Below are 24,102 nucleotides of genomic sequence, written 5' to 3' on the forward strand. Positions count from 1 at the left end.
ATGACATCTGACAGGGATGCAGGCGAGCGGGCCATTCATACCTTGAGCGCAAACGAATTGTGAGGATCTATCGGTTTCTTGTCATCCGCATTCCAAGGCTTGGAATTGTACCACGACCGACACGGACGCGGAAAAGGGCCGACGGCAGAGGCAGTCGTATCGCCGTTTCTTTTAACTGTCCAAGTTGGGTGGCGGCCAGGGAAAAAAAAGACGTGGTCCAGAGCTATATATTTAGCGTTGGAGCACAGTCGCGCGCCTGTGGAGTGAAGTGGGGGAAAGCTCTCGAGGGCGGAGATTTTGCTCGTTGGAGACTTTGGAGAAGAGAGTCCCGGGGAGTCGAGACGTGATGTGATGGCGCGGCCGAGGCAATGGGCGCAAGCTGACGTCGGCTCAGCGTGGGCGGCGACTGCTAGGTCTAAGGCAGACAGAAAAGAGGGCCGAAAGCGGCAGTGGCCTTGTCTCGAGGTTGGGTGCAGAAACAGAGGTGCGTGGGGAGCAGGTAAAGTAAGGTAGGTAGTAGTAGGTTACTTGTAGGTCGGATCAGACGGCGGCGAATGGCAAGCTGAGGGACGGGAGGCGATGGATGACGATGTGGATACTGGACGCAAGCACGTGTGTGGAGAGCTAGGTACCCAGCCCAAGTGTCGAGAGTGGCGGCAGTACTGAGAGAGGAAGGAGGAGTTGAGAAGAAGACGAGAGGGAGGCAAGAAAGACGACTCTGGCTGTGGTTGGTTACATGAGTGGTCACAAAAGCAGCCAAGGGCCAGCCAGAGCGATTACTGTGAGTACACACACAAAGAGACGTCAGAGTTTTGGTGACATGTTATGCAGGTCAAGGTCAGCCACAGCCTGAAGGCCACGACTACGGCGAGACCATGTTTCTGCCGTGTGGTCAAGTCTGACCTACGGAGCAGATAATTTCTGGGTGGCACGACAGACTGCGAAATGCAATGGATCACCGCTCACTGCAATATCAAGGAGCCCACAATCCCCACTCGAGGCGAGAGATCGAGTCGATGGGCTCGTCAAAACCCCCACGTCGCCACAGCCTTGGTCTCTCGCTTGCGCCACCGCTCCGTCCAAGACGATAGGAAACAAAGCGCTGCTGGTGGCTTGACTGAGACGCATCTTGCAGCACCTCCCGTCCGTCTGCAGCTGAGAGAACCTCAGGTCCAACCCAGGCCGAGTCAGCATGAGCTCAACCGACGTCCATACGACGACGCAGGGAGCAACCCAGGCGTCCCTTCGTCCATGCGAGTTTTGCAGATTCCCATGTCGACGCTTATCTAATCACTCTCCGGATCGGTCCTTGCTTCCAGTCGTGCGGTTCCCGACTCCCCGGATCCGTGAAACCTTACAGAGAACGCCGCTTACATAATTTCTCCCCAGTCCCTTGACCGGCTTCAGGGCCCAGCAATCACTGCGCTTACCGTCGGTTTGCCGTCATCCTTTGCAGACTGAGCTGCTGCTCGCTCAGATGCATCATCCCATCTCCATGGCCCTCCTCCTACAGCCTTGTTTTCGCTTCCGCTATTCTCTCTTCTCGTCACCCTCCTCCTCCCCCTTCTTCACGACCCTCTCCTGATGCCTCCGTCGGAAAACGCGCGTGCTTTACGCATACTCGTCGCCTCTACCACCCCTACTCCCACCCTCGACTCGTTCCTCGCCCGTCTCACAACACGCGACAACATCGTCGTCCGATCTATAGTCGATCCCTCTGCATGCGCCTCATCCTCCTCGCAAACATCTACCCTCGCCAATGTTTCAACCGACCCCTCCCGGCCCTGCGAGCCCTTTGCGAGCCATGAACATGTTGCTCAAGTCGCCGGCGATCTCTGCGCCTGGGCCGATATGCTCGTCCTCGCGCCCGTCGATGCCAACACCCTTGCCAAGATGCTACACGGCATGACTGATAATCTGATTCTCGAAGTCTTGCGCAGCTGGGACGTGTCGAAGCGTACGCTGCTCGTATTGGCCATGTCTACCCTCATGTGGGAAAATCCAATGACAAAGAAACAACTCAGCAAGATTCGGCGCAAGTGGAACTGGATGCGGGTGCTGCAACCGCTGCTGTGGACCTTCGAGCCCGATGCTGGAAAAAAGTTCTTGGCCTGGGAGGGCCGAGAGGAGCTCATGGGCGCCATCCAGAATCAGCTCGATCTCATGTCCTTGGACCAGGACTCGACTCTGCCTCTGGGACACTCTCCAAAGAGCAATGTATCACTGGCACCTCCAACAAAAGCAGCGCGGACTCTACCCCCTGAGATTTGGTCCATAATTCTCGATTTCACCGGCGATTGGGAGCTCGCACGCGCCCTCGATGTATACACCACACTCCCCACACCTCCGCTATGGTCACGCCACGCCAGCAAGGACGGACCGCAAACGTTGATGGAGAAGCTCGAGTGGGCCATTCTGTCGGGCAACCTGAACGACATCAAGTCCCTGTTCGACAAGAATCCCGCGCCATCGTGGCTATCACGCCAAGCCATTCGCATCATCATGCGCTTTGCCATGGTCCCGCTACTCTCCTACCTCGAGACACACCACCAGGACCTCTTCTGGGGTACCTTTGGCCACGCCTTCCTGCCAGATAAAGCGTCGGCCGTTTTCGGACGCGTCGAAATACTCGAGTTTTGGCGTACATCGCCAACCTTCTTAAACAAGGAATATACCGTCGACGCTATCGACGGCGCCAGCCGCGCCGGATTCGTGCACGTACTCGACTGGTGGCGAAACTCCGGCCTCCCACTCAAGTACACCGAGGCGGCGCTGGAGCAGGCCAGCTCGCAGGGCCAAATCGACGTGCTCGAGTGGTGGAAAAAGGCCAGCATGCGTGGCCCGGACCGGCGGCCCCTTACCACCAGAGAATCGGGTGATGATTCGGAGAGCGACACGGCGAGCACGCCGGTCAGCCGCGCGAGCTCTGTAGCTCCTCGTCACCGCCTGCCGCCGACTAGCGCTCCTACAATTTCCTCGTCCTCCACTTCAGCCGCTGCCGCTTCCACCGCTCCCCCCAACATCCGCCGCCCCCTCCGCCTCAAGCCCGGCAAGTCAATCGCCTTTGCCACGCAGGCTGGCTCCCTCTCGACACTGCGGTGGTGGGTGACCTCGTCCATCCCCTTCTCGCACGAAGACAGCGTCGCCAAGCTGGCCTCCACCCACGGCCACGTCTCCATCCTGACCTTCTGGGCCTCCCTCCACGGCGAGAAGATGATTTACGACAACCAAGTCCTGGTCGGCGCGACCAAAATGGGCCACCGCGACGTGCTCGAGTGGTGGAAGCGTAGCGGGCTGCGCGTCGAGTACAAGACGTGCGATATCGAAGAGGCCCTTGAAGACGGCGTCGAGGGTGCCAAGGGCGCCGAGGTGAGGAGGTGGTGGGCCTGCAATGGCCTCAATCTGGGGGTCGGCACGAGCGAGTGGATGCGGACCAAGGTGCTGAATTGATTGGGGATAGGCAACTTGGTTGGTTTGAGCTGACCGCGATCTTTTGGTCTGATTTTGATTTTTTTTTTTTTTTTTTCATTGGAATTTGCCGATTTGGAACAAAAAAACTGATATCCAGCGTACTGTACACAAAAGCACACGGAGCGGAGCGCAGGCGCAGGTTAGGCGTTCGTTTGTACGGAAGTCGATCAGGAGGCGAAAGACCCCCCAACTGACGACTTCCTTTTTCACTCCTCCTTTTCTGGTTTTTAGTCGTCTTTTTTCAGTCTTTTTGCAAAATTGCCCCGCACCGTTTTTTCTTTTACTCGTTCGTTTTTTTGAAGTTGTATTGCACTTGCCGGCGTATGAGCGCTTGGTTCGCAAAGGCTTTGGCCCTTGATTTGGGTTGAAATTGAATCGCATCGCATCGGATTGAATTGGGGTTGGATGGGATGGGACGGGATGGAGACTTGGAAATGCAGGTGATACGAATGGGGATGAATAAACTTGAAAGTTGCGTAAGTGATTGATGACTTGGTTTGGTCGTCCGTGGCATTGTGCGTTGTTGTGTCGTCTACCTTGATCTTGGCACTGTCGCCATGCCATATACAAGGTATATATGCCATGGCTCATCCAAACTCCAAATCACCCGACCTCACTTCTCCTGCTCTTATGTATACTCAGCAGCAATCACCCACCCTCCCAGATGACAGAATCTGTGTTCGAAGGTGGAACTGACCGGTGCGCCTGATTCAGCCACCACGCGCGGCTCCCAGATGACAGCCGCTGTGTGTTCAATGTTGTCATCAGGGCGCGCCAAATTGACCACAGGCAGGTAAAGTTGGCCTGCGGGTGAATCCAACTGGGGGGTTTTCTTGATTGTAGGACGGGACGGGGAGCATAGTAAATGTCGCCCCGCCAACTCCAAGCATACATACCCAAAACGAGAGATTGAGCCATCAGCCACCACTGCATCAGACGGACGTCGGCCGCGGTGTATTATTCTCCCACTCGCTGACACCTGTCTGAGCTGTATCATCTTGATCGCCTTGGTGGTGTTGGTGGTGGTGATGGTGCCTGCCCACTCACTCACTCACTCACTCGGCAACAGTGACGCACGCGTAAAGCTACGCAGGCCACCTACCACCGGTGAAGACCGAAGCTCCCATGTTGATCTCAAATGTCTGTTTGCATGTTCTGGTTTGACTTGGTTGCCTATGTACCTACCGAACGGTCGTGGGATATCTGATACTCTGTACTATTCAAGGAAACACCGAGAGAAAGGATGCGCCTTTTGCCATGCATGCCTTGCCTTGGCCATATCATGTCCATGTCGAGCTCAAAAATTGCCTCTCCCCCCTTCCTATCCCTTCCCTTCTTCCTCCCCTTCCTCTCTCTCTCTCTCTTCCTTCCCCTCACAACCTCTCCCTCTACACCGGCCCCGGCCCCCTCACCCTCGCAGCCTTGAACCTGCTAACCTTCCTGACCCTCCCATCCTCCCTCTCCTCGTACAAATCTTCCGCACCAGCCCCCTCCCCATCTTTGCCCACGACGCCCTCGGTCGCCTCGCCCTCGCGCGCCATGAACCCGCCCGGCTGCCGCGCGATCAGCCGGTTGCGCGCGCGGTGATATTCGCTCATCAGCTCCGAGGAGAGGGTGGCGGGGTCGATGGCTGCGTCTTCGGCGCTCGGAGGCGCGCGCGTGACGCTCGGTGGCCGCTCGAGGATGTTGGAGGCGATGGTTGCGTTGGTGGGCGGTGTGGGCGTGTGGGGGAGGGCGGGGTCTGAGTCGGAGGCGGCGGCGCGCGCGGATTTGAAGCGCGATTGGCGTTTCTTTGGAGCTGCTTCTTCTTGTTGTTGCAGTGATGGTGTTGGAGTGGTCGTGGTCGTGGCGGAGGGTTGGGAGGAGGGAGCGGCGCGCTCGACAACGGCGTCCGCGATGGGGTTGACGGCTGGCGCTGCGGGTTGCTCGGGAGGTGAAGGTGCAGACGTATTTCCTGCAGCAGTAGACGTGGTCGCAGGAGGAGCAATGTCCACATCGTCGGCAAACGTGACGGACTTTTTCCTCTCGGGCACGGGCGAGGCCGAGGGCGCGGTACCATTCGTCGTACCCTCTTTCTCCACCTCCTGAGCCCTTCTGGGCAGTAGAGCCGGCGGAATCTGCTCGTCCGTCTTGACCACCAGCCGATGGAAGCCTTGCGCCTGCTGCAGCACCTCGTTGACGTCGGCGTCGGCGGGCGCCTGCGGGCCTACATTCTCGATCATGCGCGCATTCAGCTTTTCCTCGAGCTCGCGCATCTTCTGCACGTACTCTTCCGAGACGGTTGGGCGGCTGCGACCCCATTCGTCCTCCTCAATTTCTTCATCTTCGTCGTAATCATCGTCTTCGGAGACCCAGTCATCATCGTCGTCGTCGGTGTCGTTATATAGGTCTAGTTCTGCGACTACGTTGCCCACCTCGTTGAGGCTGTACTCGAGCATCTCACGCCGCAGTGCCGCGTCCTCGGGGGATTCGTCGTCCGGGATGACGGCGGGGGGCACGCCCGCCTGCTCGGCGTTGATGACCATGTCGTTGTCGTCGAGCTCGACGATGCGGCTGCCGGGCTTGAAGTTGGCGTACGACTGGAGCGACTCGGTTCTCTGGACGGGTTCGGGTTCAGCTTGGGGTTGTGAGGACGCCGCGGGTGCCGCTGCTGCTGGCGGCTTGGTGTCGGGCGTAAAGGTGACGGATTTTTTCCTTCGCGGTTCTTCGTCCGCGGGAGACCGCAGAATCGAGCCTTCGCTGGACCGCCTCGTCAGCGACGGCGCGTCAGTCTCGGCCAGCTTGCTGAGGTCGATGTGTATTTTGTCTGATGTCGGTGTTGCCGGTTCCCACGGCATGGCGCGGCCTTTGCCCTTGTCCGTGGCATTGCCCTCTCCGTTGACCGTCTCTTGCGTTTGCTGTTTTGGCTCATCCTGCAACTCCGTGACTCCAGCCTTCCTCAAAGCCTCTACAATCTTGGGCGCCGACGCTCCCGCCTTTTGAACCGAGCTCGTGACCACGTTGCCTTCGTCGTCCAGCTCTTCCCGAATGTCCATCAACGGCCCGCCCTCTTCGTCCTGCAGGCTTGGATTGCTGATGATGAGGACCTTGTTCAGCTTGTCTTCTGTGGCATCCACCTGCTTTTGCACCGTCGTGACATTTTGCTGCACATAGTCCTGACGCCGGCTTATGACGTCTATCACCTGTCCAGCCGCGCGCTGCAGATTGGGACCAAGCAATTCGCGGATTTCCTTTTCGTTGACCAATTCACCGGCGAAGTCGCGGCCTGCTGCCAAAATCTGGTCCGCAGACGGATCGCCCTTTTCCTTCTCTTGCAGCGCCTGAATCTCTTCCTTCAGTCCTTCATATTCGGCGTCCCACGTCTGCCAGTGTCGAAGTGACTTGCGCAGCTGCTCCAGCTGATCTTCGAGACGCAAGCGCTGACGCTCGAGATCGCTGAGGTGGTCGCGAGCTTCTGCGTTCATTGGGGTTGCTTGCGCCATTTTTTGTTGGGACGAGAGTGAAGTGTAGGCGTCCAAGAGTCAGAGGTCAACTGGTCGACGAAAAACCAACGAACCGACAGCGGAACCCCGAGCGGAGTGCGGCGGCGGGGTGGGCTTGGCTGACGCCACCCGCTCTCTCTCCGCCGCAGCTTGCTCACCACGGACCTCTGTTGCTTGTACATTTGGACAGCTCCACTTCACTCGGCTTCACACCGCACATCGATTTCCACCCCCGACTCGGACCCCAGACCGACCGCACGACCCTCGTGGTCCCTTTTGAACCTTTACATCTCCTCAACCATGTCTCGAGCAGCGCGTCGTGAGAGCGGCGCGACGGCTGTCAAGGGACCGGCCGAGGACGGCGGTGAGCCTCAGCTCCTCCACGCCCATTTCTCCAGCCTGCGCCTTCAAGAAGCTCTGTTTCTTGACAATGACGATTCAGAAAAAGCTACCCCTGCTGACAAGTTTGTCTGTGATGTAGACATTTGCCCCGTGTGCAAGTCGTCTCGCTACCTCAACCCGAACATGCGCTTCCTCATCAACCCCGAGTGCTACCACCAGATGTGCGAGAGCTGCGTTGATCGGATCTACTCGCATGGCCCGGCTCCGTGCAGGGTCGCCGGCTGCGGCAAGACGCTGCGCAAGAACCGCTTCAGAAAGAAGACGTTTGAGGACGTCGAGATTGAGCGCGAGGTGGACATTCGGCGGCGCGTGGCTGCAGTGTGAGCGGCCTTGCCACCTCTCCTACTACGAAGGAGGGATCCTGACTGTGCGGGCAGATTCAACCGCCGCGAAGACGAATTCGAATCGGTCCAAGACTACAACGACTACCTCAACGACGTCGAAGACATAACCTACGACCTGATCCACCGCGTCAACGTCGAAGCTGCCGAAGCCAAGCTGCGCGCATACGCCGAGTCCAACGCCGCATCCATCAAGGAAAACGCATCACTCGCCGAAGAAGAAGCCAACGCGTGGGAGGCGGCGCAAGCGGAAGAAAAGGAACAGGCGCGGCTGCGCCGCGAAGCCGCGGTGCGGGAAGACGAGGAGATCGCAAGAGAACGCATCGAGGGCCGCCGCGACGTGCTCAACCAGCTGGCCTCGGGCCACGGCGATGCGAAGAAAATCACCCAGAGCCACCTCAAGCGCAGCAGCCAGGCGCGCGCCTCGGGCTCGACGCCGATGCTGCCCTCGTCCTCGTCACGCATCCCCGCCAGCGGTGCATCATCCGCTGCCAACGCTCCCGCTCCAGCAAATGGCGCCCCAGGCGGTGGCTTCCATATCAAAGGCCTCAAGAAGCGCCTCCCCAAGGAGCCCGAAAAGCCATACGACCCGTTCGACGGCGACACGGACACGCGCCAATACTCGGTCGTCAAAGAGCGCTACGACTGGGGCTTTTTGGACGGCTTCACAAAGGCCGTCCCCGCGGCCGTTGCCGGCGGCTACGATTTCCAGGAGTACTACTCGCGCGCCCTGTGCGACGCGTTTGCCGGCTTTACCGTGTTTGTGCAGGATGAGTTGGCGAGTACTACGAATGCCACAACCGAGGCGGCTGCGCAGGTGGCGGTTGCGGCAGGGGCAGGGGGAGGACAAGGAGTTGGTGCGGCGAAGACGGGGGACGTCAATATGGATGATGTGTTTTGAAGAATCTGATACCCACGATCGAGTTTGGAAAAGCTGAGATTTTTTGACCCTTGCATTTCTAGGCGTTGGTTGGGTCATGGGCGCGGGGCGGCATGCCCCCATTTACGAAAAGCGGAATGGATGGTAAGAGGATTAGCAAAAGCCCTCTTCCTTGGTTGCTGGTAGCATGCATGGATTGAATTTGTTTGGCACAACTACATGGTGAGAGGAATCAAGACTCATTTGAAGTTAGGTATACTATCTGAACACTATCCTATCGAGCCGCGACCAGCGGGAATGACTGCCTCACCAACCTCCCAATGAGAAGCTGGTTTGCGGGTCTAGATACCTGATTTCTCATCTTTCACAAGTCCCAGCAATCACGACAATCCCTCAACCGCGGCCATTGTGGCTCAACAACGAAGACCGTCATCGTTGTCAATCAACACTTGATTACTGTGGCGGGTATGATTTATCGCGAAACCCCCCCTCCAACAGAGTACAAAGGATCACAGGACAAGACACAACAAAAGTAGCATACAATTCACCCATCAGACCACCAAGTGACGAAGCCTGGATGTAGTGCCACGCTGTCGCGGTTGCGTGGGGACGCATGTGCAGACTCAATCGACGCCTGCGGAGCGCGAAGCTTTTATAGCTAAGCTGGCAGACGAGCGGACAGGGCTGGGAGGCGTAATGTCACGCGCGAAGATTTGGGTGTGGGAAGGGCGCGTGAGGACCTGAATACTTGTTCTTTTCTTCAACCAGGAGACGGGTGGGTTTGCGAGGTGCCGGCCGCGTGGAGCAGCGTCATGATGTGATGACGGACGCCATTATTGTTTAATGGAGAGACTTGGACGAGATACCATTGCTGCCATGCTGAAAGTCAATTCCAGCCAGATCAGGTGCGTGTGAGCCTGCTATTATCATCTTCCTCAGGTTACGAGCTAGGTGTTGGGTATGGCGCAGGGGTATATAAGCAACTACTCCCTCTCGCCCCCCCCCCCCCCCCCCCCCCCCCCCGGGCATCCAACATCTCTCTGCTCCAAAAAACTCCACCTTTTGTCTAGTTGGACCGAGTTGAGTGCCGCCAACGACTGGGCTGGAAAGTTCCGGTGAGAGCGATGACTGTGTTGGAGTTCTCTGCGTCTTCTATAACCTGTACTCGTGCGTCTCTTTTGAGCTTGGAGTGTGTTTAAAAGTGCGGCTGTATAAGTGAAGCGACGTCATAATGTGATGACGGACGAGATTGTTATTGTTTGTCAGTGGAGAGACTTGGATGAGACAGCATTGCCACAATGCTAGAATTCAATGCTGGCTCAGGGCCACTCGCACCTACTTTATCACCCTCTTTAGGTCACGAGCTCTTGTTGGGTATGGTTCAGGCTATGTCAGGGGTATATAAGTGCGCTTCTCTCCTTCCAAGTGAATGGATCTGTCTGTAGGAAAGAAGATCACACGCGAAAGCCTCCGTCTACTGGGGTAGATGTGGATAGAACGGACACACTGGCTGCGCCCTTTCGCTCGATCTTCACTCTCGACAGACGGCTGAGCCGAGTGGCAAAGCTGCTGTTGCTGTGTTGCCAGTGCACTGGAAGATATCACGATCGTAGCTCAACAATGGAGATTAAAGACGGCGGTGTTGTTGTTCAATGATACTGAAACATAGTGGTAGGCACCGCGCGCTTTGCGGTAAACTCGCGTAGGGAAACTGACCGGTGGGTGGGTGGGACAAGAGAGGAGACAGTAAGATAGTCACGATATCCGCCTCACCGACCACCTAACAAGCAGTCAATACGGACTCAGTTTGTCGTGGATGACGCGCCCGTGCGGACTTAGTTGTTGAGGGAGGGCGGCGGAGCGCAAGCTTTTATAGCTGGACAGACAAGCAGCCAAGAGGTGATGAAAGGCGCCATATCACGCGTAAGAAGCGGCAGTGATTAGATATAGAAAGAGCGTGTGATGAGTGTGTCCTTTTTGCACGGGTCCTAGCCATCGCGGAGGTATAAATCTGGGCCCTCTGCGCGCCTCCTTCTTCGCTATAGGCGCTCGTCTCCAGCAGCGTGAACGCAAGTGGCGTGAAGCATCTACTTTCGTCTCCTGTGGGAGAGTGGTAGGAAAAGGGGTACATTTGATGGAGTGGGAAGATAAGGGTGGGCGATGCAGGTTCTTGGTTGTGGTTGTTTGGTGTGGATGATAGAGACTGTCAACATTCTCGAAACATGACGAAGACTCGTACTCGTTGTTGCTGTCTTTGCCGCATTTCGAGGTCTTGAGCGCAGGAGGTCGAGCAAGAGTTAGAGGGGGAGAAAAGTGATGTTGTGCATCGCCCTACCTTTTCTTGCAATGTTAACAGCATTAGGAGTTTGCTGCTGTTACTGCAAAGACGGCAGCACACATTCCTATCTTAATGCGCGCGTGCGCCTCCTATCTTATGACTCCATCCCCACCTACATCCACCCCCAACTCTCAGGGACATAAGCATTCACATCCCCCACTAGTCCACAGTCCAACCTACGAGTAATTCCACTGCCGAGCGAACAGGATGGCAGAGGATTTCTTCACTTGGCCAGAAAAGAGCGAGGAAGGCAACGACTGCCTGCGTTTCTAAAGCAACCCCCTTACTCTTTGTTCCTTTGGGACGTGGAGATGGCGACGTGTTAATAGGGATAGAGCAAATAGTGTAGTGAGATTTTTTTTGGTGAAAGTAATGCGGCGGAGTATTGTAGCAGCGTGATGATGATACAGAACTGCTATTACCTTGGCTCCTACCTTGTGACGTCGGTCATATATCACCTTTGCCCCTGACTTGGGGGGGGGGGGGGGGGGGGTACGTAGATAAGTAGGCTTTGTTCCAGCCATCAATCCGCTCTTCCCCACTCACTCCTCAAGCGCAGCTCCGCCAGCCAAGAGGAATATCGGGAATATGAAGCTGCACACTGGAAAACAAATCTCGAGTCCGTCTCACTGTTTTTGGTTCCGGGCGTTTGAGTCATTTCTATTTTGAACTTGGAGTTTAGTCGAAAATCGTTTGCCCGGGGGGGGGGGGGGGGGGGGGGGGGGGGGGGCACGGGTCGACTGGCATGGTGGTGTTTTTGTGTTGCGAGTGAGATGGAAGGCATCATTATCGCGCTAAGATGAAGACATGGTGAACATACCTCGCTTGGTGATGTCAAGAGACAGCTGGCCGTCACGGCAGAGGGGATTGAATTGGGACATGAAGTCAAAGCATATGACTTGCGGTGCTTGCGCTGCCCGTGACTCTATGGATTGATACCGAAAACCTTGCGTGAATGATGGTCTATCCAAGTCTATTACTGTCTCTTTCTTTCGTCTAAACCTGTGTCCATGTCTCTACCACGTGGGTCTTTCTTTCTAATGGGGTCTACCAAGCCCGTCTTAGTCTATCAATCGCACCTTTTCTTCTCTGTTCTTCAACCAATGAATGCCGAGCCCAAGTGCCAACCTCCAACCCACCAAGCATCTCGCGTGCCAACACAAACCTTGCTCTCTAGTCCATCCTCTCCTTACTTTCACTCCTCTTCCTTAGATGCTCGACTTGACGCCCTCAACGCCGACATCCTTGACAGCGGGGCCTGACGCCGTGGCCTTGGAGTCGGTACCATTGGTCGAGTGGCCGCGGCGAGAGAGTGACTCGGTCGTCTCGACAAGGGAGGCGTCGTCGCTGGATGAGGCGTCGATGGTGTAGCTGCGCCATTCGGTGTTCTGCCAGCCAGTGCCTGGTGACGGGGTTAGTGAAAGTCTTATTTGTGTGCGTAGCCTCCGCGGAGCTCTTAGGTCATTGAAGGAGGGCCATGTGCGAGAAGCGAAAGAGTGAAGGAATGCCATGTGCGAAGGGCAGAGCAAGCATGCCGAGGCGAGGCGAGGCAAAGCAACGGGAAGGAGCCTTCGCCTTCATGCATGATGCATTTCATCCTCCTCTTCGGCTCCTGGCACCGCCGGCGGCGTCCACAATCGCAACCAAAATCACAACCACTTACCGCAAAACTTGTCGTAGTCGGACCAGTCGCCCGTCAGATAGTGCAAGTAGCCGCCGTGCGTCACAACGACAATGTCCTCGTCGTCCTTGCTCTTCTGCACCAAATCTCTCAAGAACAGCCTCGCGTCGCGGGCTCTCGCCGCAATGGCCTCATCCTCGGGGGCCCATCTGCCGTTCTTCGAGTTCCAGCCTTCCTCGACGCGGCTCAGGTCGACGGGCTGGCCGGCAAACTCGCGCGCGACTTCGGAGGGGTCGCTGCCCGTGTCGCAGGGCAGGTCGCTCGTTTCTTGCAGTTCGGGGAGTGCGATGACCTTGAGCTTCTTCTGTTCAATGACTGGCGAGAAGCCGAGGAGGGCTGTGTAGACGGTTCTTTTGATTGGCGAGGCAATGACGTGAGAGACGCGCGAGTGGTAGGGGAAGCTGTCGCGAAGGTTGAAGCACTGCTGCTTGCCGAGGTCGGTGAGGAGAGGATCGGGCATCGAGTGGTTATCCGGCGTAAGGTTGTGAAAGCCTTGTGCGTGGCGGACGCAGTGGATCGTTGGCGCCATGGTGTTGAAGATGAGCAGTTTCGGTGAGGCGGTGGTGTCGTAGTGGGGTGTTCAAGGAGTTGTCGAGCGCGAGTTGAGATGTTTAGAAGAGAACAGTTCTAGAGATGTTGAGAAAGGGCGAGAAGAAGATAAACGAGGGATCAGTTCCAAGGATGACTGGATCTCTGGCCATGTGGAGCAATGGGTGGATGACGATGCTGGGGAGAAAGTGGGGTGGTCAGTTCTGGAGAATGGATGACATCGGTCGTTGCGAATGAGTCAGGCAGGCGCGGACAAATTTCCGCCAACACCATGGACCCGGATGTTGAGGCTCTGCGGTCATAATGCCTACGGTGAGGTTGGGGTGTTGACTACTCCCTGCAAGCTTCCACAAAGCTATCCTCTGTTTGTAAATGAGGTTGGACAGACGGCGGGCGCCAGCAGTTTCTGGCTAGACAAAACGGACTCGTCCAGCCCGGCTCCTTCGTCGTCCAACTATTCCCTCGCCCCAAAAAGCCAGCATCATGAACGTTGGACAGCAATCAGAAGCGATCTCGAGGCTCCAGGCAGCAAAATTCCGGAAACGCGGGGTCCAAACAGCCGTCATGACATGTCTCGGTGCTCGTGGCCCGCGCAGCCGTCGTTTGGGAGGCGAATCTGGAGTTGACGAAAAGTGCGGAAGCGCCCGCAGCCGACATTTTTAAATTGTGCAAAGGAATTTAGAGGTTCGGGGATGCCCCTCGCACACTACTCGCTGTCAACTGAAGAAACCGAGGACCCGAGGGCCAAGTGACGGGACGCGCAAACTGGCCAAACGGACGGCGACGGAGCAGGTGACGGCGACGGGTCTTGGTAGAAGGCGCAACGGCCGGAAGTGGTGCAATGCGAAATTCAGATACGGGGGAGGGACACAGATCGACGACGGGGAGCGCTGGCTGCGATGACGATGTGCAAAAATCAGAGGCTAGGATGAGGCGGGAGCGCATGGGTCTTTGCAGGCTACACGTAGGGCTGGGACAATTGCTGCAACACTTTTCGACGGGCGACTGCAGCAAACACGCTCTATATTCGGGACGTGGCTTGGGAAATGTCAAAAAATAATAATGCTGCGGCCTGCTCGTATGTGCTAGCTGATGTCATCCTCCGAGCTGTCGAAGTGGTAGAAGCCATGTCCCATCCGGTCTTCCGTGGATTGCATTGTGACGTGCCGGGCTACCTGCGCACCCAGCCCTTCCCTGCCATCAGTACAAAGAATCACCTGTCGCCGCTCCTACAAAGCCCACGCTCGTCGCTGTTGTCCTTTCGCGTGTGCGACAACGCCTTTCAATCCAAGTCATGAAGCTTCACCTGTCTCTAGCCTCGCTCGCTGGCCTGACTGGCCTAGTCTCGCACGCGTCAGGTAAGCACCTAGAAATTCAATTGCAGACAACTACTGACTTTGTGAGCCACTGCCATCGCGCTCCCTCGCAATCCATCTCCAGAGGAAGCTGCTGCCCTGGCGCTTGCTCCGGCCCTGCACAAGCGTGGCTCTCCTGACGCTCCGAGTGGATACACCCCTGCCAAGGTCGACTGCCCCTCCAGCCGACCTACCCTCCGAAATGGCATGACCCTTTCGCAAGAAGAGACTTCATGGCTCAAGTCGAGACGAAATGTCACCGTCCCAGCAATGCGCGAGCTCTTGGGCAGGCTGAGCATCACTGGATTTGACTCGAATTCCTACTTTGACAAACACGCCAGCAATGACTCTGCTTTGCCCAACGTCGCCATTGGTGTATCCGGCGGCGGCTATCGTGCCACGTTGAATGGAGCCGGTGCTGTTGCAGCCTACGACAGCAGGACTGAAAATTCCACTGGAAAAGGCCATCTTGGCGGTCTCTTGCAATCTTCCACTTATCTGGCGGGCTTGTCTGGTGGCGGTTGGCTTGTAGGCTCGTTGTACACCAACAACTGGACAAGCGTACAAAACATCATCAACACCAACACGCACTACTCTGGATCCTTGTGGAACTTTGAAAACTCCATCTTTGAGGGTCCCGATACCGGCGGCTTCCAGATCCTCGACTCGGCAGAGTACTACAACAATCTACACGACACGGTCAGCGCCAAGGCAGACGCTGGATTTGAGACTACTCTTACCGACTACTGGGCTCGTGCTTTGTCTTTCCAGCTTGTCAATGCCTCTGATGGTGGACCAGGTATGTAATAATTGCCTCTTATACTTGGCATCAACTGACAGTTCAGCCTACACGTTTTCCTCCATCCAGGATGATGCCGAATTCAAAAAGGGAAATACTCCCATGCCGATTCTCGTTGCCGACGAACGCAACCCAGGAGAGACCATCATTTCTGGAAATGCCACCAACTTTGAATTTACTCCGTGGGAGATGGGTTCTTACGACCCAACCGTCTTTGGTTTTGTCCCTCTCCGCTACGTTGGATCAAACTTCAGTGCTGGATCTTTGCCGACCAACGAGGCTTGCATTCGTGGATTCGACAACGCCGCCTATGTGATGGGAACATCGTCCTCCCTGTTCAACCAATTCCTTCTCAACGTCAACTCTACTAGCGTCCCATCTCTGCTCAAGGGCGCCATCACCAGCGTACTTGAAAAGGTCGGCCAGAGTGAGGACGATATTGCATCCTGGGAGCCTAACCCATTCTACGGCTGGAACAATCAAACGAACCCTAATGCCGCTGACAAGCAACTCACGCTCGTCGACGGTGGTGAAGACCTCCAAAACATTCCTTTGACGCCTCTGATCCAGCCCCTCCGCAACGTGGACGTAATCTTTGCAGTGGATTCGTCCGCGGACACAACCGACGCTGTGGGAGCCAACTGGCCCAACGGCACGGCGCTTGTGGCAACTTATGAAAGATCCCTGAACGCATCTCAGGCCAACGGAACCATCTTTCCATCAGTTCCCGACCAGAATACGTTTGTCAACTTGGGCTTGAACAACAAGCCGACCATGTTTGGATGTGACGCCGGCAACTTTTCGAGCAGCACTCCCATTGTTGTCTACGTTCCCGTGAGTGCAACAAGATAAGAAACTCCAACAAGCATTACGGCTAACTTTTCCAGAACTCGCCCTACGTCTTCAACAGCAACATCTCAACCTTCACCGACACGTACACCCTTGGACAGCGCAACGCCATGATCGAAAACGGCTACGACGTGGCGACAATGGGCAACGGCACCGTCGACAGCGACTGGCCCGCTTGCGTCGGCTGCGCCATCATGTCGCGCAGCTGGAACCGCACCGGCACGGCTGTCCCGGACATTTGCAACCAGTGCTTCAAGCGCTACTGCTGGGACGGCACTGTCAACTCCACCGCGCCGACCCCCTACCAGCCCACCATGCGCCTGCAGGCCCTGAGCGTCACAAGCGCCGGCCTAAGGCGCAGGGCCGTTCCAGCTGCCGCGGCGTTTCTTGGTGCCGTTGGCGTGACTGGAGCTCTCCTCCTTTAAAGGGGCAAAACATTGGCCTTCTTGAAATCTTTATTTTTTTGGTCAAAGGTGCTTGGACGGGATGATTTGGATGGAAGGTAGGGCTGCATTTCGGACCAGCATGCATGGATGGGGCATTGTTGGCGTTCATTTTTACGACCACTTCCTTCTATCTACTGCCTGGCATTTTGGCATGGACAACGCGGCATTGGTTACGCCTCATCTTGGTGCAGATGCCGCAATTGACGACTTATGATTTTGGATTTTGGATTTGAATATGTAATTATAGGGAATTTTGAATACATGAAGCGATTGGAACACACTTCCAGATCTCTGAGCAAACAATGGTTTTGCAAAATTCTTGCACCAAGAGGTGTTGTGTAAGAGCATCCAATCAAATGTCCCCGGTTGGTGATGACTGCGTCTTCGTAAAATCTTGATTGGGTGAGACGGGTTCGAAAGTGAGGCAGCTAACTGGCTACAGCCACAGTCGCATGCTGTACAACTTCAATTCTGAAAATTGGTATTGTAATGAAGAGACTCGCTCGCATCCTCAAGACCTCCAAGGGCATGCGAGCCGCAATGGAGATGGTTCGATGACGCTCGGACCAGTGAACTCAACCATGGCGGGGCATCATGACTCGTCGTCAATTATTTTTCCGCCTGCTTGAATGCCCCACCGCCGCATCGCCCGATATTTCCCATCTTCCCCCTTCGCCAACATTTTAGACTACACATACGACAGACACTACTCTCTACTCGTCGCTAGCATTTGCAAACTGCCGCCACTTGTCCGCTCCTCGTCTGCCGCTGCTCTCCACGGGAATCCGATACGCGCGCATCTCCTAGCTTCAGCCTCCACAACGCGCTCCCACTGCATCCGCAACAGTCCACGGCCTCCTACGACCTCCGCGGCCCGCCGCCCGCATCCCTCGCTGGCTACCATTTTGCACAATGACAGCGCCCTCCGCTCCGGCCGTAGCGCCGGTGCTCTCAACACCCGAAACGCGCCTCTTCGAAGATCCCACCGAGCCCGTTGAGCCCGTCTCTGTCGGACGCATATCAGAAGCGCAGTTGGCCGCCGTGTACGAGGTGGAGCGGACGGTTCGCGAGATTCGCGCCGGCCGGTGGAAGCGCATCGCGCTACAGTTTCCGGATGGCATGCTCGTGGATGTGCCGCGGGTGTACGAGGCGCTGAGAAGGGGTTTGGACAAGGCGAGGACAGAAGCCGTCGCGCGGCGCTTGGAAAACGCGAGTTTGAACGCCGACGAGGTGGAGGGCGGCGAAAGTAAGCCGGACGAGGAAGAGCAGTTGTATATTCTGGGAGACACGTCGTATGGCGCTTGCTGCGTCGACGAGGTCGCGGCAGAGCATGTGGATGCTGATGTCGTGGTGCATTATGGACGGTCGTGTCTGTCGCCTACCGCGCGCTTGCCCGTCATTTACGTCTTTACAACAAGGCCGCTGGAACTGGATCCCGTGGTGACATGCTTTGAGCAAACGTATCCGGACAAGCAGCAAAAGATTGTGTTGATGGCGGATATCCCGTACTCGAGCCACTTGCCCGAGTTACATAGACGGCTGCAGGATCAAGGATACGCAAACATTTTTCTCACTGACATTGTACACGATCCTTCGGCACCGCTGCCGAATAGGACGGTGCCGCCAGAAGTCAAGGATGATGCGCAGGCATTGAGAGATTACCAACTCTTTCACATTTCGGATCCGCCAACAGCACTTCTTCTTACCCTTTCGTCGCGCGTCGGGGCAATTCACATTTATCCCACGACAGGCGACACTTCGACGCCACCGCAAGCCCTCCTGGCAACATCTGCGCAGACACTGCGGCGGCGGTATGCGCTTACTACGCGTCTGTCCACGGCGCCAATTTTTGGCATTCTCATCAATACGCTGTCAGTCAAAAACTACCTCCACGTGGTAGAGCACGTCAAGAAAATCATTGCCGAGGCGGACAAGAAATGCTACACGTTTGTGGTTGGCAAGATTAATGCGGCCAAGGTGGCCAACTTTTCCGAGGTTGACGGGTGGGTGGTAATTGGGTGCTGGGAGAGCAGTCTGGTGGAAAGCAAGGAATTCTGGAAGCCCATCATCACGCCGTTTGAATTGCAGCTAGCGCTCAAGAGCGACGAGGAGCGCATCTGGACGGGCGAGTGGACGGGCGACTTCCAAGCGGTGCTGAAGAAGGAGGAAGAGTGCTTGGATGATGATAAGACAGCGCAAGCAGCAGAGGAGGATGACGAAAACGGCAGTGGGTCGACGTCTGAGGAAGAGTCGGCGCCGCCCGAGTTCGACCTTCGCACCGGGCGCTACGTCTCGCACGCACGGCCGATGCGGACAACAGCAACGGCGGCCGGACACGGTGGTGGTGGACGACGGAATGATGCGACGGCGATCAATGCCTCAGCACAGCTTATCAAGCGTGCAAATGGCGATGTCGCACAGATTGGCGGCGTGGCATCTCCGGGAGCCGAATTTCTGCGTAGCCAGCGCACATGGCAGGGCTTGGGAAGCGACTTTGACCAAGATGGAGGCGAAGAAGGACAGACGGGCGCCGTTATGGAGGAAGGGCGGAGCGGCATAGCGCGAGGTTACACGCACGGGGTTGGGGAAGGCGATGGGGCGGCTCGGGAGGTTAGGTAGAGAGCGAAAGAGAAGAGATACAGCCACCAGAAATTCTGATGGATGCCAGGCGCGCTGAGCTGACCTAAGTGGGCAAAACAAAGTTTTGAGCACGCGGTGCAGAGTGAGGGCGGGCGTCTCAGTTTGCAGAAGTGAGAGGAGAGCCGCCATCCATCCAGTCGCTAACAAGAACTTGGCGCATTGGAGCCATCATCTCCCGTCGCGCGCCCTGTGTCGTCGGGACCCATATCCTCGCCGAGCCAGCGCACGACTACTACTTACGACTTGCTACCCACACCACCACCTCACTTTCACTCTTGACTCGAACCCCCAACCCTCTCTCCCTGCATGCCCTGAAGCCCCCCTCTCAGGTCCCTCGTTCATCGCACCCAACGTCAGCAGCCCGACCGACCGCCTCGGCTGCCGAGAGACTGAACACCACCTCCTCCACCACGCAGACGGCATGGCCTCTGTCCAAGTCACGCCGTCAGATGTCCTCCGACACCCCCACAACGCCACCCTCGTCGCAGGGAACTCGGACGCCTGCGATAGCGATGAAATCTCATCCACCATGTCCACCTCCGTCGTAACCACGTCGCCGCCCTCTCTAAGCCGGTTCGAAAGGGTCCTCACCACCCACCCGACCATAGTTGAGAGTCTCCTCGCTCAACTCCCCACCCGATCGCTCCTCGACCTCTACCACACTTCACATCACCTCCGCGACTTTCTGGCATCTTACCCGCTGGCCTGGCGGACCGTCAGCTTCCGGGGTCCTCAGCCAACACTCGGCATCAATCAGTTTGACGGCGACCCGGCCGACAGCCAGGCGCGAAACGCCAAACAGTATGCCCTCGACTCGCTGCTTATCCAGGTCATTGTGCCGTTTGGCACCCGCCTGACGAGCCTGGACCTTTGCAACACGACCGTCTCCGGCGTCAGGCTCGTGTCGCGCGTGCTGGAGCCGCGGGTCCAAACGCTGCAACACTTGAGCGTCCGCGGATGCAAAAACGTTTCGATAAAGTACCACCTGGTGCCCTTCTTGGAGCCCTACATCCACTCGGCGAGCCCGTGGGCAAACACAAGTGAGCTGGCTTTGAAGAGTCTTTACACATATCGCTGCAGGCACCACCGGCGGAGGCCATATCTGCCGTCGTCACTGATGCGGCGCGACTCGGACTCGGAGCCTACGCACCAGCTCATCGAGATTTGTCACCAGCTGGGCATTTGGACGGATACCATGTGGTGCACCACGCCGGGCGGCCGCTGCTTTAGGAGAAAGGACTACTACTCTGGCCGTGCTGCTCCCGGGACCAACGAGGTGTGGGTGCCGTTTGACCGGCTATGGCGCTCTGGCAACAGGATCGGACCGGGCTCCAGGACGCCCTCGAACCACTCGGACGGACGGCTGTGGGAAGACATGGAGACGGGGCAGGACGGCGAGCCGCTGGGCACAACGGGCGGGCCATTCAAAGGAGAAGGCAAAGACGTGCCGGCCCATCTCCGCAAGAGCCACAAGTTGTTTGTTGAGGATATCAAGTGCGACCAGTGCAACGACCCCGTCCTGGAACGATGCGAGCAGTGCAGTATTCGAATGCACTGCATGGGCTGCCGCAAGACTCTCTGTGCCAGTTGCGCTTTCAACCGTCCAATTCCCCGCAAGCGAAGGCGGACAAATCGAGACTTTACGGCGCAGGCGTTTGGACAAAGTAGCATAAGCACTTCAACACCGACACACTCTCCTTCAAACAGCATCCAGCAGCATGGATCCGATGGTGAGGAGAGAAGGAGGAAGAATGACCGCTTTTGGTGGGCCCCGGGTGCCACCAGGTCGCCCAACCTCATGAGCGAATCTACCTCTGACGACGACGCTTCCGATTCCGACGAAATTGCCGTCGTCACAGCCAACCCCTTGACCATAACTACCATATCCACACCGCCCAAGCTCAACATGCACTGGTGCTGCGTCGAGCCAGTCTTTTCTGGCGGCGGCGGCATAGTTGTGTTAGGACCTGGTGTGGGTGGCAGAGGAGCCGACAGGATACGTGCAACGCCTTTACCCAAGGGCCAGCAGTATGAGGATCCCGACTTCACCTCCATTTTCCGCTCACCAGATGTGATTCGGGAAATGAAAAACGCGTCACTCTACGAGCACGTGCTTGGCGAGCAAGTCGACATTGTGCCGTACCTGATGCAGGAGAGCTTGGACTTGCAGGCATCGTCTTGCCCGCGTAGTCTCTGCCAAGACTGCTACCGCACCTTTCGATGGAGAGTCCAGTGCAAGGCTTGCAAGAGGCCGCTGTGCAAGGAGCACGACTTTCGCGCGCTCAAGGTCCGCAAATGCGGGTTCCGCGAGCTCCACGTCGAGCGCGAGCATATTCGCGTGTACGCCCCCGCAACCAAGGCCTCGTCAACCGCCGACCTGCACATTCCGCCGTTCGTCCCACCGGAGCAGCGCGCACTCCAGTCGAGTCCTATGGCTGTGTCGGGCTCGTCCGATTCGTTTGCCTCGTCGTCGGGTGCTGAGCAGCAAAACTTGAGCAACCATTGGATCTTCAACAACACCAACGCGGAGGAATCCGCACTGGCAAATTCCATGTCGTCGCTGGGTCAGTCGGAGCCTTCGATTCGTCCGCGTGCCCTTAGCGCCTCGGACAATCGACCATCGCGCTCGTCCTCGCCGTGGGGCAAGTCTCGTGATGCCCACTCGCTGGCGACAAAGTCGCAGGAGAGGGAGCGCGCCAGGCGAATGCTTCCTCTGCCTGGCTCGCCAAGGCACCCGGTTCAGTGGCGGGGCTGCGGCGCCTACTTTTGCCAACAGCTGCGGCCGGTGGGCGATTGCAGACCTAGATGCAATGCTGCCATGAGGGAGTGCTCGGCCTGCCGAGTGATTGTTTGCGATGTAAGTGCCCTGATAAAACGTTTGAATTTGGCTAACATTGTATAGGGCTGTCTGGAGGGCAACCCCCCTTGCAAATGCGCATACTGCTCGACACATTACCATTGCCCAACATGCGCGTCTGCCCCCAGCGTCAAGAAGCTCTGCCAACGCGACGCCGAACGGGCGGCAGCCGTCAAAAAGAAGATGGAGGAAGAAGCGCAGCGCCGCATGGAAGCAGAGGCGTTGGTTCGCGCAGACGAAGCCGCCGAACACGTTGGCCAATTCTTTACCAACCTCTTCGACAAGTACGCGGCTTGGCCTGATGACCGCGACGAGAGCAACACGCAGCACATTGAAAATGCTGACGACGACGCTGCACGGCGCCGCTTCATCCTGCCGCACATCGACGACGTTTCCTCGCCCGACATTCTCGACTCGACCGGCGCGTCCACCTATGCAGAAAGTTCGGCCATGGGCGCCGCCCGCGCGTCCAAAATGGCAGCTCAGCCAACCGTCACGGTCAAGACGGCGTCCGGCGGCCACAAGGAATCCACGCCCGACGAGATCCGCGACGCCGTCATGCAGATGCTCAAGACCATGGACTATGCGACCGTGGGCCAGGTACCGCGTCACTCGCTGCCGTCGCTGGACACCACACCGCATGCCTCTTCAGCGCAGCAGCCCTTGGAACCTCAGTCGGCGACGACGGAGACGGTTGTGCCCACGGCCACGGCCCCGGGCGGTGTTGCCGTGTTTGCGACTGCCAACGCTGCTGCTGGCAGCAGCAGTGTGTCGCTCGACTACGAACGGGATGACGTCGACGCGGACGCTGGTGTCGATGCCGTTGGAGGTGCCGAGGGCGGCGGCGTCATGGTGCCCGTCGAAGCCTCATCTTCCTCGTCGTCGTCGCCGATTGCGAATCTTGCACCCAACAACATTGCTTCTCTGATGGCCAATGTCGACGGCACAAATTCGTCCTCCTCCATGGTCAACAACGAGGACGACGTTGATGTAGACGACGACGACACGGAGACGGAGACGGACCGCGAGGACCGGGCGAGTGCGGACGATGATGAGGAGCCAGACGACGAGGAAGAGGACGAGAGCAGCCCCGTCGTGAGCGGCAACACGGCGGCGCCGGAGATGGTCAGTGTTGAGGCATGAGGCGCGCGCGCGAGGAGTGATCGTGCGGATGCGCGTATTGAACCTTGGTGATTTTGAGGGGGAAGACGAGGAGTGGAAGAGGGAGGGGAGCATTCATCAGTATTCATCAACATCATCACCGTCATCATCAAGAAGGACGAGGAGGGGAGGGAGGGAAGGAGTACAAAAAAAGCGAACGAGCGAGCGAATCAGCGAGTGCGCCATCCATCTTTGGGAAACCTGAACTTATTTTGGGGGAGTTCTTTGCTGGCTGGTCTGACAGGGGGAAGGAATTTCCATCGAGCGCTCACCTCAGTCAGGGGCATGAATGGGGGGGAGAGGAGGGAAGAAAAGTGAGTAGTTACTTGAGGAGTATCCAAGAAAGAGAGAGCATCTAGCGCAGATTACAGTAGCAGATCACCTCCAGATGCCAAATATCTGGGAAACGAAACGTACATGAATTACTAGGTCTTTTTCTACCTACTTACCTACCTACCTCATCTCCTTTTCCTCTCTGTTCCTCTTTGGGGCTTTAATCCTCATAAGCTCTCCCCATGCACAAAGCATGCGCAGCACATACACGTCTCTTTCTTCAGGGCGTTGTGGCCGGTTGTAAAAGTTAGGGGTTTAATTATTTAATTCCTTCCAATCTCTATCTTCTCCCTTAGCGATAGATAATTCTCCGCGTTCTTCTTCGGTCGTATCTTCAAAGTCAATATATTTTACATCGTCGGTATGTATGGGCAAGCTCTGGGTGGTGGCGCGGTAATAGGGACAAAACCCCAACCCAAGTTCCAACCATGTTGATGAATCATTGGGATATTGGTCAGTCATCATGACAATCAACAGTCGAATATTGTGCTGTGCTTTGGTTTCAGTGCTGGTTGAGT

General features: G+C 56.8%; 8 protein-coding genes across 8 annotated transcripts; 5 read left to right on the forward strand and 3 right to left on the reverse strand.

Moving 5' to 3' along the window:
* The first annotated feature begins 1,269 nt into the window (after nt 1–1,269).
* Nucleotides 1,270–3,557, forward strand: BKA78DRAFT_315714 (uncharacterized protein). The gene has a single exon (XM_066888567.1). It carries the CDS (start codon nt 1,585–1,587, stop codon nt 3,448–3,450), a length of 1,866 nt encoding a protein of 621 aa, XP_066743027.1. The 5' UTR covers nt 1,270–1,584; the 3' UTR covers nt 3,451–3,557.
* On the reverse strand, nt 3,489–4,271 carry BKA78DRAFT_143892 (uncharacterized protein). The gene has a single exon (XM_066882832.1). The coding sequence runs from the start codon at nt 4,060–4,062 to the stop codon at nt 3,526–3,528; it is 537 nt and encodes a 178-aa protein (XP_066743028.1). The 5' UTR covers nt 4,063–4,271; the 3' UTR covers nt 3,489–3,525.
* Nucleotides 4,272–4,859: 588 nt separating this feature from the next.
* On the reverse strand, nt 4,860–6,953 carry BKA78DRAFT_353325 (Prefoldin subunit-domain-containing protein; the record flags this gene model as incomplete). The annotated part of the gene is made up of 1 exon (XM_066891539.1): nt 4,860–6,953. One exon carries the CDS (start codon nt 6,951–6,953, stop codon nt 4,860–4,862), a length of 2,094 nt encoding a protein of 697 aa, XP_066743029.1.
* A 300-nt stretch (nt 6,954–7,253) lies between these two features.
* Nucleotides 7,254–8,597, forward strand: BKA78DRAFT_331767 (CDK-activating kinase assembly factor MAT1-domain-containing protein; the record flags this gene model as incomplete). The annotated part of the gene is made up of 3 exons (XM_066889913.1): nt 7,254–7,317; nt 7,435–7,675; nt 7,733–8,597. 3 exons carry the CDS (start codon nt 7,254–7,256, stop codon nt 8,595–8,597), a joined length of 1,170 nt encoding a protein of 389 aa, XP_066743030.1.
* A 3,615-nt stretch (nt 8,598–12,212) lies between these two features.
* Nucleotides 12,213–13,124, reverse strand: BKA78DRAFT_235441 (histidine phosphatase superfamily; the record flags this gene model as incomplete). The annotated part of the gene is made up of 2 exons (XM_066883840.1): nt 12,213–12,316; nt 12,578–13,124. Coding segments are annotated over 2 exons (651 nt in total), but the record flags the coding sequence as incomplete, so codon positions are not given.
* Nucleotides 13,125–14,438: 1,314 nt separating this feature from the next.
* Nucleotides 14,439–16,572, forward strand: BKA78DRAFT_353328 (lysophospholipase; the record flags this gene model as incomplete). The annotated part of the gene is made up of 4 exons (XM_066891540.1): nt 14,439–14,502; nt 14,549–15,298; nt 15,345–16,132; nt 16,186–16,572. 4 exons carry the CDS (start codon nt 14,439–14,441, stop codon nt 16,570–16,572), a joined length of 1,989 nt encoding a protein of 662 aa, XP_066743032.1.
* A 960-nt stretch (nt 16,573–17,532) lies between these two features.
* On the forward strand, nt 17,533–19,173 carry BKA78DRAFT_230201 (putative diphthamide synthesis protein-domain-containing protein; the record flags this gene model as incomplete). The annotated part of the gene is made up of 1 exon (XM_066883762.1): nt 17,533–19,173. A coding segment is annotated over one exon (1,641 nt), but the record flags the coding sequence as incomplete, so codon positions are not given.
* Nucleotides 19,174–19,654: 481 nt separating this feature from the next.
* On the forward strand, nt 19,655–23,233 carry BKA78DRAFT_296111 (uncharacterized protein; the record flags this gene model as incomplete). The annotated part of the gene is made up of 2 exons (XM_066886569.1): nt 19,655–22,090; nt 22,136–23,233. 2 exons carry the CDS (start codon nt 19,655–19,657, stop codon nt 23,231–23,233), a joined length of 3,534 nt encoding a protein of 1,177 aa, XP_066743034.1.
* Between the last annotated feature and the right edge of the window lie 869 nt (nt 23,234–24,102).

The sequence above is a fragment of the Phyllosticta capitalensis genome (assembly GCF_038381095.1).
Source record: "Phyllosticta capitalensis strain CBS 128856 chromosome Unknown BKA78scaffold_6, whole genome shotgun sequence".
Taxonomy (NCBI): Eukaryota; Fungi; Ascomycota; class Dothideomycetes; order Botryosphaeriales; family Phyllostictaceae; genus Phyllosticta; species Phyllosticta capitalensis.